Genomic DNA, 19,660 nt, shown 5'->3' on the forward strand with positions numbered 1-19,660 from the left:
ATGGGTATTAGTGTTGTGTAGCTGAGATGGGTATTAGTGTTGCGTAGGTTAGATGGGTATTAGTGTTATGTAGGTTAGATGGGTATTAGTGTTGTGTAGCTGAGATGGGTATTAGTGTTGTGTAGCTGAGATGGGTATTAGTGTTGTGTAGCTGAGATGGGTATTAGTGTTGCGTAGGTTAGATGGGTATTAGTGTTATGTAGGTTAGATGGGTATTAGTGTTGTGTAGCTAAGATGGGTATTAGTGTTGTGTAGCTGAGATGGGTATTAGTGTTGTGTAGGTTAGATGGGTATTAGTGTTGTGTAGGTGAGATGGGTATTAGTGTTGTGTAGGTTAGATGGATGTTAGTGTTGTGTAGCTGAGATGGGTATTAGTGTTGTGTAGGTTAGATGGGTATTAGTGTTGTGTAGGTGAGATGGGTATTAGTGTTGTGTAGGTTAGATGAGTATTAGTGTTGTGTAGGTGAGATGGGTATTAGTGTTGTGTAGGTTAGATGGGTGTTAGTGTTGTGTAGCTGAGATGGGTATTAGTGTTGTGGAAATGAGAAGGGCATTAGATTGTGATGAGTTTGCTGTTGATTCTGCTGTAGTTTTGTGACTGGTCAGTTCTGGTGCAGAGTGTATCAGTCCTGATCGGGGTAATAAGCCCTCCCACAGACTCAGGCCTTGGACAGCAAAGGGGTGCTTTCATAAGAACATCATTGTTCTCTTTTCCCAAAGAGAGCCCCCTCTCTGAATATCAATGTCCCTGGGACTGGAGTACGGTTGCCAGGTTACCGTCCCGAAATTCAAGTTCATTTTGGAGAGACCAAGCTGGGTCAAAACCACTGGAACCATTTCCAGGCCTGGTTTCTATGGTGACCCAGTCATGGTCTGTCAGGCCTGGAAGAGCTTAATGGGTTGACGTTTAAATAAATGAAAAAATCTAATGCAGTATCACACTGAATTTTAGAAAATAGAAATGACATTTAGTGTTTTGAAAGAGGCTGCATGTTTTTCACATCTCAGACTACGTGTTTTCCCATCACACAATTACAGTAGAGTACTCTGTGACCCACTGTTGGCTGGTAAGCATTCCAAACTACCTGCACCATGGCAATACAAGGAAAGGAGATACATTTATGGATTGGGGTTATATGTGGCAATCAAGCCATGCTCCTAAGATCTGCACAGTGGTATTCCTCAGATCCAGCAATTCAATTTCTGTTTAGTGGCTGAACTATGAGATTCTCCCTCCTGCTAAGACCAGCTGCACAAATGCCAGCCAACATCACGGTATGTTCCACCACAGTTTGAAACCAACAGTAGATGTGGACTAGAATCGACATGTTTGTATGAGCGTATTTCTGGGGTAACTGTTGAAAGCAGATGATGCTTAGTAATAGTAATAGAGAGGAAAGCTTTAGCCCTGGGGCAATTTTCTAAGGTCTCTGAAGTCGAGCTCCTTTGAGCACTTTGGAGAATAAAGACAGAGAAGGGAGATCCATGGCCTAGATGTGGGGTGGGGTGGAGGGGGAGCCCTCATTAGTAAAGCCCGAGAGGCACAGCTAAACTCCCACTAATTCTGTGTGAATCGGGGCTCCCCCAGTCCTCTGAATGGAACAGTCAGCTCACTGTCTCTCTAATGGGAGCAACGCTCCTTCCTGCCCCACGTGTTTGCAGTAGCACACCAGCTCATTATTACATTGCGTCTGCAAACTGATAATCATGTGCTGTGAAGCAGAATTTAAAATCTTCACAGTGAAAAAGAAAAATGTGAGACGACGAACCAAAAAGACAAACATTCTAATTTATTCAAAGCCAGATTTATCCGGTCTTCAATCTCAAAGCCTTTTGTATTTTTTTTTATGAACCCCAGAGTTTATTCTCACACATTTCAGATACTGATGTCAAACATGCACAGTAACCATGGCAAGATGGGGAGATCTGCATAATTCAGATGATGATGCCATCAGTCGATGTCTCTGATCTCCCGTTCAGAGATCTATGGTGCGTCTGAAAATGGCCAGGAGAATGTTGATTGATTTAACTAAAGGTCTGTTGACATGCACGTGTGAGCGTTCTGTTATGCGCATGTGAATGTTTCTCCTGATACAGAGTCCCCCATTGGCTGGCTCAGGCAGAGCATGCTAATGGGTCTGAGTGTCCCACTTAGCGGGCTCGTTGCGCGCGATGAATAGAACGCCCCCCCTCTCCCCCCGCTCCCACCCGAGCTCCAGAGAGGGACAATGTTTGTGTTGTTCAGCATAAACACAAGAGGGAGGGTCCTGGGGAAGGCAGGAAAAAAAAAGATAAAGTTGGGGATCAGAGTGAAACTTGCAGTTGCCATGGCAAGGACCTGTCACAAAGCTTTGGTTCCCCAAAGTCCACGGAGCTGCATTCTGGGCACGGACGTCCGCACGCAGAAGCCGGGACCTGAGCTAGAGGCCCCGCTTCTCTGGCAGGAAGTTCTGGTACGTTTCGTTCTCCTGGGCCATGTTGCCAAGGAGAAAGAGCACTCCCACTGTCCTCTCTGTCATGATTCTTTCGTATTCATGGCTGGGGGAGAGAGAGAGCTCAGAGTCAGCCGGGCTACTGTGTGTGTGTGTGTGCTTGGGGGGCAGAGGGGCCTTTCAGACGAGCCTGGATCATTCATGAATCACTGCATCCATCCTGTTTCTGTCTGTTTACTTGGCTTTGGTGCAAGCTATTGGGAAGCCCCTCAAACACAAAGTACCCCCCCCCCCCCCCCCGCACCCGCACCCCCGCTCCGCCAGCACCTGCAGCCTCTCTGCATGAATGGCCAGCGTTCAAAAGCAAACCTACAAATGCTTCGCAGCATGGAAGGCCATAGATCCGGAGGCACTGAACTCAGGTCTGGCCATGCCACTCAAATGAAACTGAGGTTTCTGATTGGATAGATATCTGAACCAATGAGCAGAGGTCACAACCCTTGTGTACCCTGTGGTTCAGAGTGTTGAGTCTTGCATTAATCTTGTGGTTGGCAGAAGCATGCACAGTGTTTGGGTGTGGAGGTACTCTGCAGAGGGGACGGTGGACACACACAGAAATACCAGTCAGATAACAGTGAGGTCCCAGACCTCTGTCTCCGCTCACAGCAGCATGGATGGTCTGGGAGTCAAGTCAGTGCCACCTTCCTCCCATAGTGCCATACAGAAAAACAGACAATCTACAAATACATATTCAGTGCAAAAGTTAAAAGGGAGGTAGTTCCTGTTACCTGCTGATAACCATTCTTTCCAAATCACCTGTAAAACTGTACATGAGAGCGTCTGCTACCCCATGTATACCTGTACCAACCCATCTCTCTTTCCCCTGTCTGGCTGATAATACATGCCTTTTACATTTCAAACTGACTCTGGATGACTGTTCTGGTCAGTCCGAGTACACACCTGCACATGACCACATTTTCCTACATCCAGATCATACCTTGCACCCCTTCACTGCTGGTTGCCTACCAAGCCCCTTTACCCAGGCACCCACCCACACACACACACACACACACACTTTCCGTTACACCCACAAAAATGCATTCTCCCCTGACAAACTGTATCAAACTTGAAACAGGTCACCTGCAGACTGTATCTGAGAAACAGCCCTTTCCCATAAGCTAATACAGGACAGTTTAGCTTTGGTTTTAGCACAGTTGTGTATGTTATTTGCTGTTCTTTTATGTAGACAGTTGTCCTGCAATTGTATTATGTACTTCATGATTAAATCTCTGATTTGCTGTATAACATTGCAGCCATTGTATGAAAAGGGGGTGGGAAGTTGATAAACAACAAAATCTTTTACTCTCTTATTTTTGGACAGTTTGATCCAGTTCACAGACAGTACATATAACCCAGCTTACCTCTACCTGAGCAGCTACTGCCCCCTGTTGTCTGAAATACAGAGGTACAACTGCATAATCATTACAAATGCCTACCCTGTAGGTATTATTATTGAAAGCACTCCACATCATGATATACAAAGAAACTGAGAAGGTTTGCGAGCATTTCACTAGCACACAGGTAACTGCAGTTTGTATCTCAGAGGTGTTATGAATGTGATCTCTTAAAACTAGTGTTAAACATAACTAGTCTAATACCAGATGTGGCTTAATGAATCCTCGATAATCTACACATGAAGTCCTTTAATTTCTTTCTCCCAGGTATTGCTGACAAAGAAATACCTTCTTTGAAGATGTAAATCTCTGAGAATGAAAAATATACTTAAAAATATATATGGATATATATGTACTCTAACTTCTGGAGACAATTGTTTTTTGTTCTTTTAGCCCGCAGTATCTTGTCTTTTTCTGTTGGACCTAACTATATATATATCCTACATCATATTCATTCATGGGGGTCACTTGTTTCACACGCAATGGAGTTGAGCAAACAAGCAGGTACTTGCAGATATGTAGATTACTGGGGTTCCCAGAGTAATTATATCTATTCAGACTGTAGGCTACACACATGCAACACACAGGGCTGCTCTCCCCAAGAAATTCTTTGACAGACAGACTGCTTTAGTCTGCAACCAAATGTAATAAACAACTCCTGGACATGTGTTACAGCAGGCCTACAAAGAATTTAACATCACAGGAGAACAGAAGCAGCACCATGAAAAACCTGCACATTTATGTACATCATGCTCTAATAATACAACCTATTCCCTTTCATTTTTGTCAATATTTAGAAGTTTTTTCTTGAGTTTAAAAAAATGGAAAGAACCTGCAGGGAACAGCCATTTCGTGTACATATTTAATAAAAATCAGTACATCTGTCTTGAGGGACATTAGGTAATCTGCTCAGACTGAACGTTGCATGCTGTGTGCAGTGGTGTGCAGGGCATTTGCATGTGGTGATGACGTTTTTACCTCAGCCACTTCTGATTGAAAATTATTCCTGTACTAGTACTGTTTCAGTACTTGGCTTTTATCAGCAGTTTATACAAGTCACATAATCTGGATGTCTGTGACTCTTATAAGCAGAGTGCATTATATTATACCACCAGTTTTTAGATTTTCTTATGGAATACAAGCTCTTGGTGAAAGACTGCAAGCAGAATCTGCCTTCATTTAAATAGTGGAGCCTGGAATATTATAACTAGAATTCCTTGTGAAATATCCCAGTGAAATATACAGTCAAGACCAGGTCCGATTATTGGCACTCTTGATAAAAATGAAGAAAAGAGGCTGTTAGGACTTCAGTCACCAGTGAAATCCCCTTCAAGGTAGTCATCACTGCTGTGCAACATATTTGTTCAATGCATTTACAATGAGATTTTAAGTTACAATTTTGTATTTTGCATGCAATTAACGATTTTGTTATCACAGAATACAAAAAGGCATTTCAAATTTGTTTTGGTTCTAAATCGTTCTGAAGGCTGCAGATGCTGGTTTAGGTATTTTGGGGCCCACTAGGGGGCAGTAAAATAGGGTAAGCAACAGCGGGGTGTCTTTGCCTCTAAAACGGAATCAGGTGGGGTCAGCACTGGCATAATGCATGTGGTGCCACACAGAGGATATTACAGTACTCATCTGTGGTCCTCCAGGGCTCACACTGAACAGCAGATGCCACCACCCTGGATAACAGACACAGACATCAGAAAGAGCAGAACACACTCCCACCCCACCACACAGCTTCTGCACCAGGGCCAGAAAGCCCTGCACCTGGAGTGCTGGAAACGTTTCCAGTTTAACATCACCCTTTAACCACATCATTACAGGTATTATGTTACATTACTGCAGATGACTCGGTCCGAGCAGTGAAACGCTGAGCGCTGCAAACGCACGGTCAATGGCATTTATTTAGAGTAATAATTTAATCCAATCACGTAAGAGCTTGGCTGGAAACACCTTTTGTAGGCCATGAGCAGGGCTGCCTAGCCCTGTGCTGTATTACACACACTGTCACTCACTGGCTGTCACACACCCATGCCATCTCCCCCCACACAGAAACCCAGCGTGCCATCAGGGCACAATAACCACACAAGTCCTGTGTAACACATACAAAGTAGTATTCACTATTTGGTTTTAAGTTGCTATATACAGGAAAGTCCCATCAAAAACACAATTATGAACTTATTTAAAACATACAAAAATTACAATGTACACATATTTACCATAATAATAGTAATATACTGTTCATCAGTACCGGTTAAAGTAAAACTTGACTGCTTATCTTCTGGAATATGTTAGACGTATGCATACAAAAAAAACACAATGATTATAAATTAGTAATAAAAAGGCAAGAGAAATGTGTCAGAAGGTTTGTTCTCTCCCAGTCCTACTGATCCTGAGTGTCAACAAACAACACAGAAGGGTTCATCTGTACAACACTCCAATCAGAGAGATGGACGAATACAGTTCAATTAAACGTGGGGCTTTTTCCCAGATCATGAGCAGGAGTAAAACAGAGGGAAGGGAGGCGATGCACCGGAGAACTTTTTCTGGCACAGTATCAATGACACGGAGCCATATTAAGGACAATCTAATGATTCGTGAGGTGAGAATGGCCATTTAAGGAGCAAAGTATACCACATTCATTTGAATTTAGACACACAGTTACAGTTAATTTTATTATGACAGTTATATACAAAATTTCACACTCCCACGCCCCATGCAGTGGCATAAGCCACACCCTACAAAAGCTGTGTTGGGAGTTAAGTTATGGTACACTGTCCACCAACACAAAAATGTACAACTAAATATATCTCACCCAGACAGTCAAAACCATTAGAGAGATGCTGTGTAGTACATGACGCTTCCCTATCCTTCATCATGTTCAAAAACATTGATATATACAGAGAACAAATTAATATGAGAAATTAATGGATACTCTAAAAAAAAAAGTTTTCTGCTATGGGCAAGCTATGAAAAAGGTCTGGATGTTTTCAGTGACAAGATAAACTCATCCTTCCATCCATTTCACATACAATTTCTCATGCTCACAAGCACAGCGACAAAAAGACTGTAGCAAGAGGGCTCTATAGACAACAATGTCCATTTAGAGATGTTATGGTTTTAAATGTCAGCTCTGCATCCTTCATTTCCCCAATAAGAGTAAATCTGTCTGTCCAGCAACAAATATGGTAAGTTTGTCATAAAAGGAAAATTCCTATTATAACACATGAAAGAGCATTACTGAAGGGTAACCCCCCAAGGTTATCCAAAGTAAAAACCACACACACTGCTAATGCTCCAGGAGTTTAACTTATATATTACTTTACTCAAACCACACACAGCAATTCTGTTTATTTCTGCTTCACAACAATGGAACTGCTGTGTATGAAACTGAAAAAGTTTAAAACCTGTTTAAAACACAAGTTACAAAGCAGCAGTGGCCTTACTGAGGTTTGTGTTGATCAAAGCTGTTATGGGTATTACGGTCAGTCTACAATGCCACTAACCTGTACAAATCTGTGAACTAATTTTGCAATATATATCAATCAAGGGTTGTCTGCTAATGGTGAGGCCCTGCTGTCTCTAGCATTTTGTTTTCATATCATATATAATGTGCTAACAGTGTGTTTAAGGTCAAGTTATTATTTTTTAAGTACAAAATATACTACAGCATTTCTTCTGTGTACCTGTACACTGTCTGAAGTTCTGATCTGTTTTTATCACTTGGGAGTTAGAATTCAAATTTAAATAACAATAAGGGAGTTCAATCATTACCATACAAACTAAATGAAATGTCCAAAGTACTTTTGTACCTGTTTATACATGTTTTTAAACAAGGAAGGACTCTTCTTAACAAAGGAGGCCTCCACAGCATGGTCACCAAATAAGGTCCTTCAACCCAATCCTTGCATCCAATCCCATTCAGATTTACTGTGATAATTTTGACTCACACCCAGTAACTTCAGAAAGCTGCTGAACAGATTAGCAGCATAACTTGAGATGACACTTCCAGTTTTAGTTTTTAGCACTTTTAAACAAATTTAAGCTTAAACACTCAACACAAACAGCTTGGCACAAAGAATTTGTCCAACTGGTCAGGCAGATGACCCCGTGGACAGCTCTCTGCACAATCCCTTCCATGATGAATATGCCTATCACACGTCGATCAGGCTCCCTATACTGTGATGTCACAAGTGTGTTCTCCCCTGTGGGTAGGTTGCTGCTTTGGGTTGCTTTTTTTGCGATGTCACAAATGTTGGACGCAATAAGAATGATACCTGGTATGGCCTCATCTGCCAGTGGACATCAGGTTGTACAAAGCACTGAAACACTATACACTTAACACTTAACCAAAAAAACACAGATTATTAACATTAGCCTATAGTAACAGCTAGCTAAATGCTGTATAGGATAGTGCAACCACAAGTGATGCCCACCTGACATCTGCACTTGTGCTATAAGTACAGATGGCCATACCACTGGAATTATAGTTATGAATCTGGACTTTATGTAACAGCAATCAGACACATTCCCTCCATCATATGTCTCCTTAACACGACTTGATACATGTACCAAAATATATAAACATCTACAAAAACAATGATGCTTTAACTGTGGACTGGCATATATAACTTTATCCAGTTCAAATAAGTCACAACAAAATATTATAAAGTATAAAACAAAACAAAAAATATGCTGAAATATTGCAAATTATGGTTTTCACACCATCTGTATGGGATGAGAAAGAGGTGGGAGGGGCACTGGGTGGATGAGGAGGCGGGCAGAGGAGGAGGAGGAGGTGGTGTTTCCATGGTGATGAGGTCTTGGATGAGGGGAGGGCAGGGGTAGAGGTTCTCTCAGGATTCTGTTGTCAGGGTGTGGCTTTCAGGAGGTTCGCCTTGTTCTGGAGTGTTGGATCAACCACTGTAGTGTGATATCTGAAAATGAATAACATTAAATTATGAAACAGTAGGGGGCAGCATAGTCGGGTATAAGACAGTAATATGGAGCAGCAGTGTGGAGTGTTGGGCAGTAGTGTGCAGTTTAGGCAGCAGTGTGGGGCAGTAGTGGGGCATATTAGGTAGTCGTGTGCAGTATTGGGCAGCAGTGTGGGGCAGTAGTGTGGAGGATCGGGCGGCAGTTGAGGTCATATATGGCACATGCCCAGAAAGACTGATGATAGAATTTAACCCTTTCATACATAACTTATTTTTATGATAAGAAGCGCACGTGTTACGTTACATGGTTTGTTATGTTTTCATTAGCAATAAGCTTCTCATAGTATTCACTGCTGCACTTGCTATATTTTTTAACGTTAAAGCGCTGTTGCCTCAATGCTAAAATTAGCTAGAATTTTTCCAATGTAGTGTTCTAATCGCGCCGGTTTTACCGTACGCAATAAAAGGCTAATCACACCAGTGTGACCATATGCGTGAAAGGGTTAATGTGGGATACAGCAGGCCTCTATTCCAACTCCAAGGCTGTTGAGACTTCATGATCAATTCACTTGACTGAGTGGCTTTAGCTGGACTACAGGCATCATTAACCTGATGTCCTACCCCACTGTGTCTGTCACCCCATGCTGCTTGGTGACACTATTGTGCAAAAAGACTTCTGTCACTGTATTCCACTGACAGCCAGTGCGTATCCAGCCCAGTTCCTGTTTGCATATTTTGTAGCGTGAATCTGCCCCAGGCCCTGGGCTGCAGTACTGTGACAGACCGCTGCATGTGGGCAGAGAACACTCATTCTCACCAATATTATCCTTCTCCTTGCAGGAGATGGAATAACAGCAGATCTCTCTGTCTTGAATGGCAGATAAATTCCTGTGGAGACAAACACAAGTCAAATGGTTATGAGCTGGGGTGGAATTACAGCACCATTATTAGTTAAAAGCCTATGGGTCTTAATAGGGGGTCGCTCAAACCAGATGGAGCAACAAATATTCTCACCAGCACACGACTGAGAATGTAAAATTGAATGTCTACAGGAACACCACTGATGAACATACTGACATGGCACACCAGATGGGTTATTATACACAAGGGTGATGTTTCTCTGAGTAGCTACAAAATGTGTTTTTCTGTGATTAGCTAGCAAACGTTTCCATAGTAAGGGCTCTTCTTGGTGAGAATTTGGAAAAAGGGATAGCAGCACACCTGATTTTCTCTTTTTAAACACTTAACTTTTTTGTAACAACCTGCAAATTCTTTCGGTGTAAGCAGTGGTGTGTTTCCATTGAAAGATAGAGTAAGCAGGGGTGAATGAAGGTCATGCAAAAGCTGTGGTGATTCACCCCAGGGGAAACACTCAGCACAGCACCAAAGGAGATACCAGAACATACCGTGCAGAGGGGAAACAGGAGAGCAAGGAAAAAAGGAGGGAGGGGAGAGGGGGAATGAGGGAGGTGGGACAAAGGAGGAACAGAGGGGTACAGACAAAGGAGGAGTGGGGTGTTAGGACAGAGTGAGGAGGTGCCAAGGCCCTGGAGAGATAATGATTGAGTAAATGCCTATGTCCAACAGGACCGCATTATAGTGCAGTTATGATTCGACCATGGCCATCCCTGCTCTCTCTGCTCATTGGCTGGTTGCTTACAATGGCAGACAGCTCATGCACTCACATTCTCTCGATCAGCTCCTTCTCGTCGAGCGCGCCGGGAAGATCCCTTTTATTTCCCAGAACCAGGACCTATGAGGCAGAGAGAGTGAGACCTTGGAGCAGACCTGCTTCCCCATCACATTTTCGATGGCTCATCACTGGCTCACATCATCTACTTCTGAGATCATTCATGTTTTTCCCCTGCTCAGCAACAGCATTAAAAACACTCAAATCATCCTTCCTGTTCGAAATACAGGAACTCATTCTGAATCTTTCGCATGAGGGGGTCGCCTCAGGTCATTTTCCATCATCGTCTGAAACTGCTACTCACATTCATTGGCTTCATGGTTTCCAGTTAATGAAGGCACTAAACAATCAGCAGTGCTTTAAAAAGAATGAAGGCTGCTCCTACTCAAATCTTCAATCCTTATTTAAATAAGTCACTCTCTGACATTACTGCTAAAAGGTCACGACAATATAGAGTGCTGTGATTCCCTTTTTAGCCCAAGGCTGAGTCCATGGGCAAGACCACACTCACTGTAGACTGCAGCAGACTGACAAGGCTAGCTGGGCTGAATGACTTGCTCTCATCATTAAATGCCTTACATTCTAAAAATCCTATACTTGCAATGAAACACAGTGACCACTACGCCATCTACAGGCACTAATACAGTGACCACTCAGCCACCTGCATTGAGTCCTGGAGTGCAGAGCTCAAATTAAAAACACTCACTCAACTGCAAGCGATGTGAACAAAAGATTCAAGAACCTAAAAGTATCTTTAACTTCACAGTATCAGCTCACAGTATCTGTATTTTCCCCCATCTCCAGTACAGGGCAGAGAAACACTGTCAAAGAAAAGCCTAAGGTGCTATCTCCAGAAAAGTCTATTTACAAATAAGAGGCACATTAATTAATGACACAAGAGGACATGACATGACAATGCTCTCCAGACAGCTTTCTTTTTACAACTAACCTTCAGACAGATCTAAAGGAATCTCAGCCTTGACCGAGTGTGCAGAGGACTTCTTCAGTCTTTCACACGTTTCCAAAAAAAAAAAAAAAACATTTCTCAAATGTCAGCTTGGTTTGCTTTCTAGGACACCCATCAAACGCGCTGTACTAAACTGCAGCCTTTAGCAGGAAATCGATTAGGGAAGGTACTTCATGTAGTTCTGATGGGGACTTCGGAAGAGATCTGGAAGCTGTTACTTGTTAGCTTGTTACTGCCAGCGCTACTCCATTTTCTGCCTCCTTCTTTCTGCTCACCCTGTAATTTGCTCTGAGTAAGAGCTCTGTTGGCTGCAGCTGAATGACACAGCAGGCTGAACTGGGGGAGTCCACTACTCACAGCCCTGCAGATTAAATGTGGGGGGGGGGGGAGACTCTGCTACTCACAGCCCTGCAGATTAAATGGGGGGGGCTCTGCTACTCACCGGGATCCCCTGCAGCTGAGGCTTGTCTAACAGGTTGTGCAGTTCATTCTTAGATGCCTCGATCTTCTCTGGGTCGGCAGCGTCAACCATGTACCTTAAACACAGAGAGGGAAATGTCACAATGGTTCTGACGGAGAGGGTGCAGGGGATGTCCCCACACTCAGCCTTCTGTACCACTATTCCATAACAGTAAATCCAGGCAGAATTCTACCTGCCATGCTTGTGTAGTCCTGGTCTTGCCCCAGGGTACGATGTAATGTGCTTTTGTATTTATGATAACATCAAGGATCGATGCATGTTCATATGTAGTCAGTTGTGTTCCTTATGTCCCTTTTTGTCCCTTTATTAGACGCACTTTGTGTATCAGCGTGTGAGAGTCAGTGAATCGGTGCATGTAAGTCAGTGCAGTGCTGCAGGTACTTACACGATGGCACTGACTCCACGGCAGTATCGCTCCCACATGCTCCGAAATCGAGGCTGACCACCGATATCCCACAGCTGCAGAGGGTATACGCGCACACACACGCACGCACACACACACACACACACACACACAACAGGGACATAGACCCAAACACACACACACACACACACACACACACACACACATAGCATGGACATAGACCCAAACACACATACACATATATACACACACACACACACACACACACACACACACACACACACACACACACACATACACATAGCATGGACATAGACCCAAACACACATACACATATATACACACAAACACACACACACACACACGCAGCTCTAGTCAGTCCCAGCCAGCTGCAAACTAAGGACAGCACAAGCCCCATAAACAGTGACAGGTGAGACCCCTCCCTCCCCGTGGGACAGTGAGTAATAGAGCCATATCATGCAGAGTGCTGAAGGGACTAGTTATTATAGGAAGCAGATTCAAAACATAACCTCAGACCTTCTTTTGTCATAAACTGCCCCCTTTTTCTTTTCACATTTTAGATGAAATGTAATCTCACCAATTAACTTATGACCTCGAGGGAAGATCCAGGGGCTGGTATAAAATCCCTCAGATTTTAAAAGCATAGACCATTTCATTAACGTAGAGAATGTAAGCAATTGTTTTCAGGTCGTACACACAAATTGTTCCATGAAGATATTATCATAGACCAGTTTTCAGATACCAGTATCAATATTCAAATACTGATCTGGTTAACATCCTGTCAGTTTGTTCACACTGCTGGGCAGAAAAAGGCCATTATGATTGGATCATGGCTCAGAAAAGTCATCCTATCACAGCTAAGCAATGTCCCAAAGCTGAATGATAAATACCTAATGAATGATGTCATGAAACAGACCAAACTGAAACACACAGTATCCTACACAATATTCCTCTTTACAGGGCAGTCAAATGCTGAGCTACACAAGTTTTTTTTTCTCATGCAGCATGAAGGAAGCTGGGTGCTGAACATGCTGCACTTGTACTCTTAGAAGACTACCTAAGATGTCAGGCTGTTCTTACGCTTGCCTATACCCAGTACTCTCAAGCACAAACTATCACAGTGTCCAGGAGCAATGCTTCCAATGGGAATGCCCCACTGCTCTCATCCCAGTGCTATACTGTCTCTCACCTGCTGGGTGGATACCTATGTAACACAGGTGAGAATACACTACATCAGCTGCACTAGCAAAAGAGTATTCAAAATATAATTGTGATCCTGCCTGCATTGTTGCTGCGTTTGCAAAAGCTAAATATAACTGGGCATGGTGTCTGGGGTTTCAGTGATGCAATCAGACGCAACTGATGGAGACAGGGACAGCCCACCGCCCTCGGCATTCATGCCTCCTGACCTTGATGGTGACGTTTCCCTTGGTGATCTTCCTCATGTTGAAGCCAACTGTCGGGATCATGTCTTCGCTGAACTGGCCAGACTGCCGGAGGACAGAGAGAATGAGAGAGAGAGCAGGCTTTTAAACTTCCACCTTTACAAGAAACACACACAATAACTAACCCTTGAGCCTAATTCCTGCTGGCTGACTTCACTACAGTGAGGTCAACATTTCAGTCCTGACAGACATAAATAGGTGCATCACAGTGACTGTACAGCTGAAGTGTACACAATCGTGGAATAAAGAAGACTTACAGTGAGAAACAGCTCTGCTGCAAAAGCCCTATCAAATAATGTTCAGCATGTTCATAATAACTCATCTGCTTTCAAATGATGCACAGTGTTCCCATGTCAACAATGTCCTACCAGACCTGCAGCCAAAATATGAAAATGCATATTCATACACAAACTTTTTTATTGTTATATGAATCTATGTGAACACAACTGCATTTACACATCATCCATAAAACACTTAGTAGGTGAATGCTGGCTTGAGCACCACTGTACCAATAAATGTACATCCCAACTTGAATATTTTCCTGTAATCCACCTGCAGAGGACCTCTGGTTCACTTGTCCAGGATGACAATTCTTCAGCAAAGACTGATGGAGCAGCACATCTCTCTGTGAGACAACCTCCTAACTTAATACGATGGTAGGCTTGAGGAGCCACTATAAGATTCTCACAAACTGCTTACCTGAGAACCCCTGGCAGAACGATATCAGTTATGTCCCACCACTGCATTCTGTTTACCTAAAAACTCAGCACTGAAGGTAACGGCCTATGGCTGAGCTGGTGAGGAGCCCATAGCTTTGAGTATTGCTCCCTAACTGCTGTCCAGCAGATGTTTCACCCTCCACATTCCCAGCACTCACAGAGGAGGGGAACAAACATCGCATGTCAAAACTGAATCAAAAGTGAAGCAGCAGAGTTTAATACATCAAGTAGAAGGGAGAGCAGCTGAGCAGGACCAGAGCAGTCTCTGTGCTGGCTGCTCTGTCTGCATCACTCTGTGGCACAGATGTGAGACACACGCAGGCCGTTTGCTCCAGTACTAATGACCTCTGACCTCTTGCTCTCATTCAAATTCAGCTGTAAAAGCCTGTAGCCTCACAATGACCCCACTGTCCTGGGGTCAGGGAGCATGGCTGCAATTTGGGTTTCCAAACGCAGGCCACATGCACTTTGTCCTGTACAACAGGGGGCGCCAAACAAAAGCCTGAGGGGAAGCTGAACGAAGCCAATGAGGTTCATGAATAAACAAACCAACATGAATGCCTTTCATAGATTTATATTAGAATGATGCAATCTACAATGGAAGGCTGCCACAGCTCCCTGCTTCCAGTAAAATTTGGACGAAAGAGAAAAATCAGTTCCACCTGTGCCTTTATTCAGCTGGTTAAAAAGGTGCCATTAGCCACTCATCCCAGTTCGTCATTTACTCCTCTGAGATGGTCACATAAGCATTCTTATCAACTGATATACTGTAGGCCCAGCTCAGAATTTCACATTAAGCAGGCTACAGCAGCATTAAGTGTCATTTCCGGAACCTGGTTTGAATTTATTTGCCTTCCGAGGCGAGAATTTATGCACAGATGACCTTCTGGTGGGTCTGGGTTTTTATGTTCCCTCAGCAGTGGAGGAATATTTATCAGAGCACACATCCTCCCCTGAATCACTCACAGAGGCCTTGGTACCAAAACGGCCCATTAAAGCTGAAACGATCCTCCTCTGATGGCAGTCACGGCCATCATAAAGCCATGGAGAGAGAGAGAGGTGCCACACAGCCGATTCTGGGAACGGCGTTCACCAAGTCAGACTTCCTGTTAACACTAAAAGACCTCACCTCAATCCCCATCCCCTAACACCTGCTACTTGTCTTACTTGCTATTTATTCTATACGTAGTATCACAATGTGTTTTAGATTCTGTGATCTAGTGACTGTGATGCATGGTAGTACACTTGGCTTCCCTTGCCTAGTCAGATTCCACAAGTTCATCTGGTCTGGGAGTTTTGTTAGCCTGGTCTGACACTGATTCAACTTGAATGGACACATTTCTGTTCCTTTGCGCTGGACGTTGCGCTGGATAATGTAATGTGATGTAAAGTAACACTAGCCCTCTCAAGAGAGCTGCTTGGTCTGAAGCAGGTGGGGTTGGTTGGACATGGCAAGGCACCATCACACAGCTGGTTTTACCGCCCCTGGGCACAGCCAGCCATCCCAATGGAGCCCGTATATCAATGTATGTATAACTCTGGCAGGCACAAAAACACTCTCAGCGCCTAACAGTCTGAGCCGGCCCAGGCTTTACTATGTGCTGGTTCGACCACAGACAGAATTCAGAATTCAGAATGTCAGTGGCTTCCACCCAGCACACCAGCCTGTCTCCAGTAAAACCCGGACTGGCTCATTCTGCTATGCGCTGGCAGTGCTATCTCCATCTCTGATCTGCGCTGCATGTGTCAGCAGCCTAACGTGCCTCACGTGATTTCCCATAGGCTGATGACTCAGGACCATTACGGTGGTACTGACAGAACTGTTCACGCTAGCTCTACAGGCCTCTGCTTCCACTGTCACTGCCTTCAAATCAGGCCTTTTGTTTCTCCATTCACTGTACACTCCATCATGAGCTACAGTCACTGAGGACACACTGTACATCTGCAGCAGTACCTCCATCCTATCCTCCTGCTACAAGTCAGCCTTCACCGACCACTATGTAACACTTATACGCTACTTCTGACGACTCAGTTTAGAAAAGGCGACAAAGCGAAGCCTGAAAAGAGTGGAAATACGAATGGCTCCATGTAGTCAGACCACCGATTTCCACAAGGCTTCTGCCAGAGAATGCAAGACACAGCGCAGGATATTACGGATTTTGATTGTGTGCGTAACTGGATCATGAGGGAAAAACGTTAAGAGGCCCCTGAGAACATATGGCTCTTTCTCTAGGATATTTCCGCCTCTTACGGCACACTTATGCCAAATCCGTTTCGAATCGGCTGTCCGTTTATCCCAAAAACTCGTATAAATGTCCTCCCAAAATAAGAAAGACTTCAAGCTCAATGACGAGTATGTTACAATTTCAGCGGATTTTTCATAGTGCGAAAAAATCCTAAAAACGGAGTTTCTACTCAAAAACGACTGACCAGCACCGCATGACAGTTTTGAACTGTGTGTGTGTGCAAGAACATAAAACACTGCAAGTCACAGAAAAATCATGCAGGCTTTTGCCCATGCGACAATGACTCCCGCAAAATTTGGACTTGTGCGAAAGCCGTTAAACAAAAGATACAGGGGTAAAATTCTGCGGTGAGGTCTCCCATCTCTTAAAACATGAGAACGCAGGGGGATGACAGACAAGCGAAATGTATTTTTTCTTCACAGAAGACTTCCATAACTTTACAAACACAGCTATTTCAAACTTAAAACTTACAAGGCAAAGCACCAGTTTGGCTGACTAAACGGAGCAGATCGCTGCATGCTGCAGGGCAGAGACTGTTTATAGTCATAAATTTAATCTCTTTTTTATATTTTTGTTACTAATGTAGAGATAATGAACTGAGGACTTTCCACTGGGACAGATGCAAATATAACAAGGCCAGATTTGAAAACTTGCAGGTGACCTAGACTACAATTGTACCTACGATACAGTCCGAGCGGGCATTGCAAACATAAACTAGGCATAAGCAGAACATGTTTCATTCAAGAGTTAAGTTTCAGTTTACAATTCTACTCCAGCTTTTGCGATTGTGATGTAGGCATGTCGTCATAATTGATTTCTTTTTAACCGATCGATCCGCCCAGAGGTGTTCAGGCCATTAGTCTCATTGGGTGAAATCTAAGGTAGCACTAAAACCATTACAAACAGCGAGCTCGCTACCTACAAATCCAACCGAAGATAACACTTTTGTGTCGAATATAATCATGTAGTTAATAGCCTGCTAAATGCTAGCTAGTATATCGTTTTCTAAAGTAAGGGGGTTTCCACACAATATCCTCTGATAGTCACTGCTAGAGCTAGCTATCCGTCCATATATGCTGATTCTGAGTTGAAACCTTCTCAACCCTGCAATAACACACTGTATCGTTAGCCTATGTAGTGTTAAATGTTGTCACCTTGACATTTCTAATTCTCTGTACACCTGCATAGCTACTATGTGTCGTTTTTGCGTAGAAGTACTTCTGAGACGGCCATGATCATGCATAATGCGTCGCTTGGGCAATTTGGGGGGCGCAGCATCAATTGCTGGTTAGATACACAAAATTTGTACAAGTAACATAATGGTACACAAATAAAGGCTGGATTACCGCAATCACGTTGACAAAGGTGGTCTTCCCCGAATACTGAAGTCCCACTAGCGTCAACTCCATCTCCTCCTTCCAAAACAGCGCTTTAAACCAGTCCAGTAGCTTGTTAATCAAGGCGATCATCTTGGAAAAACGGCTTGTAAAAAATAACAAATATCAGCTGACTGTACCTAGCTACCGCCGCCTCGCTCGCGTTGCGCAAACAGGCAGAGGGATACCGGTATGTATTTGTCTGGAAATTGTACGCTACTTCCGTGCGTAAATATTGTATTAATCGACAGTCTTGAAACCCCTCCCTTGTTTAGTGCGATCCCCAACCTCTGTTTTCTTCAGACCGTCTTTCTCCCTGCGCCTTGCCCTTCCTCATTGGGTGGGGTTTCGGATCCATGCACAGCTGATCCGGGACAATGCACTGACAAGAGTGCCTGGATAAAGACTGCACACCCAGGTTCGCTGTCTGAGCCTCATAAGACCGCGCCCTCTGCTGGAAACATACTACCGGCGGTTGACCAGTTTTATCCGACGGGGCTGTCACTACGCTCCACTACGCCAATGCATCCAACTGTTTTGGTCAGAATTATTATTCTGTCTTCTTCCACCGCCTTTCCAGGTCTGCCGCGCTTCATCTCGACACGATCAAATATGAATTGACATGCTGCGAGAGGTCTGTTAGAAACGAAGCGAGAATTGTAGCAATTTGTGCCTGCCTTTTGACTGAGTGAGTGGGTGGATAAAGGTGTAGTGCAGCATTCAGTTATCAAAATATATCACTACAAACCTCATTGGACATTATGTATCCCTCTGTTACAGGCTAAACAGTATGGATGTTGAAGCCCACAACAATTAATAAATAAATAGCTATGTAAATTAATAAATAAACACATGTAGAATTAATGATTCTTTGTTTAAATAAAGATGCCGTGAATTAAATGAATGCACATATTTTAATATAAATTGGTCTATTTCTATACAGACGTTCATGGTCCCACTTCACTTTTATTGGCTCTAACCCTGTGCATTTACACTCTCCCTGCTCAGAGTGAATACACAATGTAAAGAGGTGTGTAGTGATAGTGGCCTTCTTTTCAAAGCCTCAGAACCTTTTGATCCCTATTGTTTCCTTGTTCTTCTTTTTTTAGATCTTAATGAACACATTAAATGGTGAGTCACGTTCAGTGATCAAGTAGTCAGACATTTCACTGGCTAACAAATGCTGATGCAGTCCACCCTGCAACATTGTGCATCATATTCATTTACACATCTTCATCATTTACACTTCCTGTTCTTCTTCCTAAATCACCAAGCAGCACAGGAGTATTAGCTGGTAGTTTACTCTTTTATTGTTTTCTGTAATGGCAGTTTCTTGGAAAGCATTTTTTGCTGAACAGCCGTGTACTGCATACATTCGTTTTCTCTTGAGTTCTGTAGCAATATCTGTAGCAAAAGGAACATTCTTTTTCAAAGCACAAAACAAATGTTTATCTTCATATTATGAGAGACAAAAAAAGACCCATAAGCAGTGATGAAATGAGTCTGTGTCCAGCAGATTGGA

The 19,660-nt window shown here is 43.5% G+C and overlaps 1 protein-coding gene across 1 annotated transcript; it reads right to left on the reverse strand.

Moving 5' to 3' along the window:
• Positions 1-6,003: 6,003 nt before the first annotated feature.
• Positions 6,004-18,530, reverse strand: LOC118781234 (ADP-ribosylation factor-like protein 8A). Its single transcript, XM_036534181.1, has 7 exons — positions 18,109-18,530; positions 13,762-13,842; positions 12,353-12,426; positions 11,929-12,022; positions 10,515-10,582; positions 9,647-9,717; positions 6,004-8,829 (listed from the first exon to the last, which is right to left on the reverse strand). Exons 1-7 carry the CDS (start codon positions 18,229-18,231, stop codon positions 8,777-8,779), a joined length of 564 nt encoding a protein of 187 aa, XP_036390074.1. The 5' UTR covers positions 18,232-18,530; the 3' UTR covers positions 6,004-8,776.
• Between the last annotated feature and the right edge of the window lie 1,130 nt (positions 18,531-19,660).

The sequence above is a fragment of the Megalops cyprinoides genome, chromosome 7, assembly GCF_013368585.1.
Source record: "Megalops cyprinoides isolate fMegCyp1 chromosome 7, fMegCyp1.pri, whole genome shotgun sequence".
Classification (NCBI taxonomy): Eukaryota; Metazoa; Chordata; class Actinopteri; order Elopiformes; family Megalopidae; genus Megalops; species Megalops cyprinoides.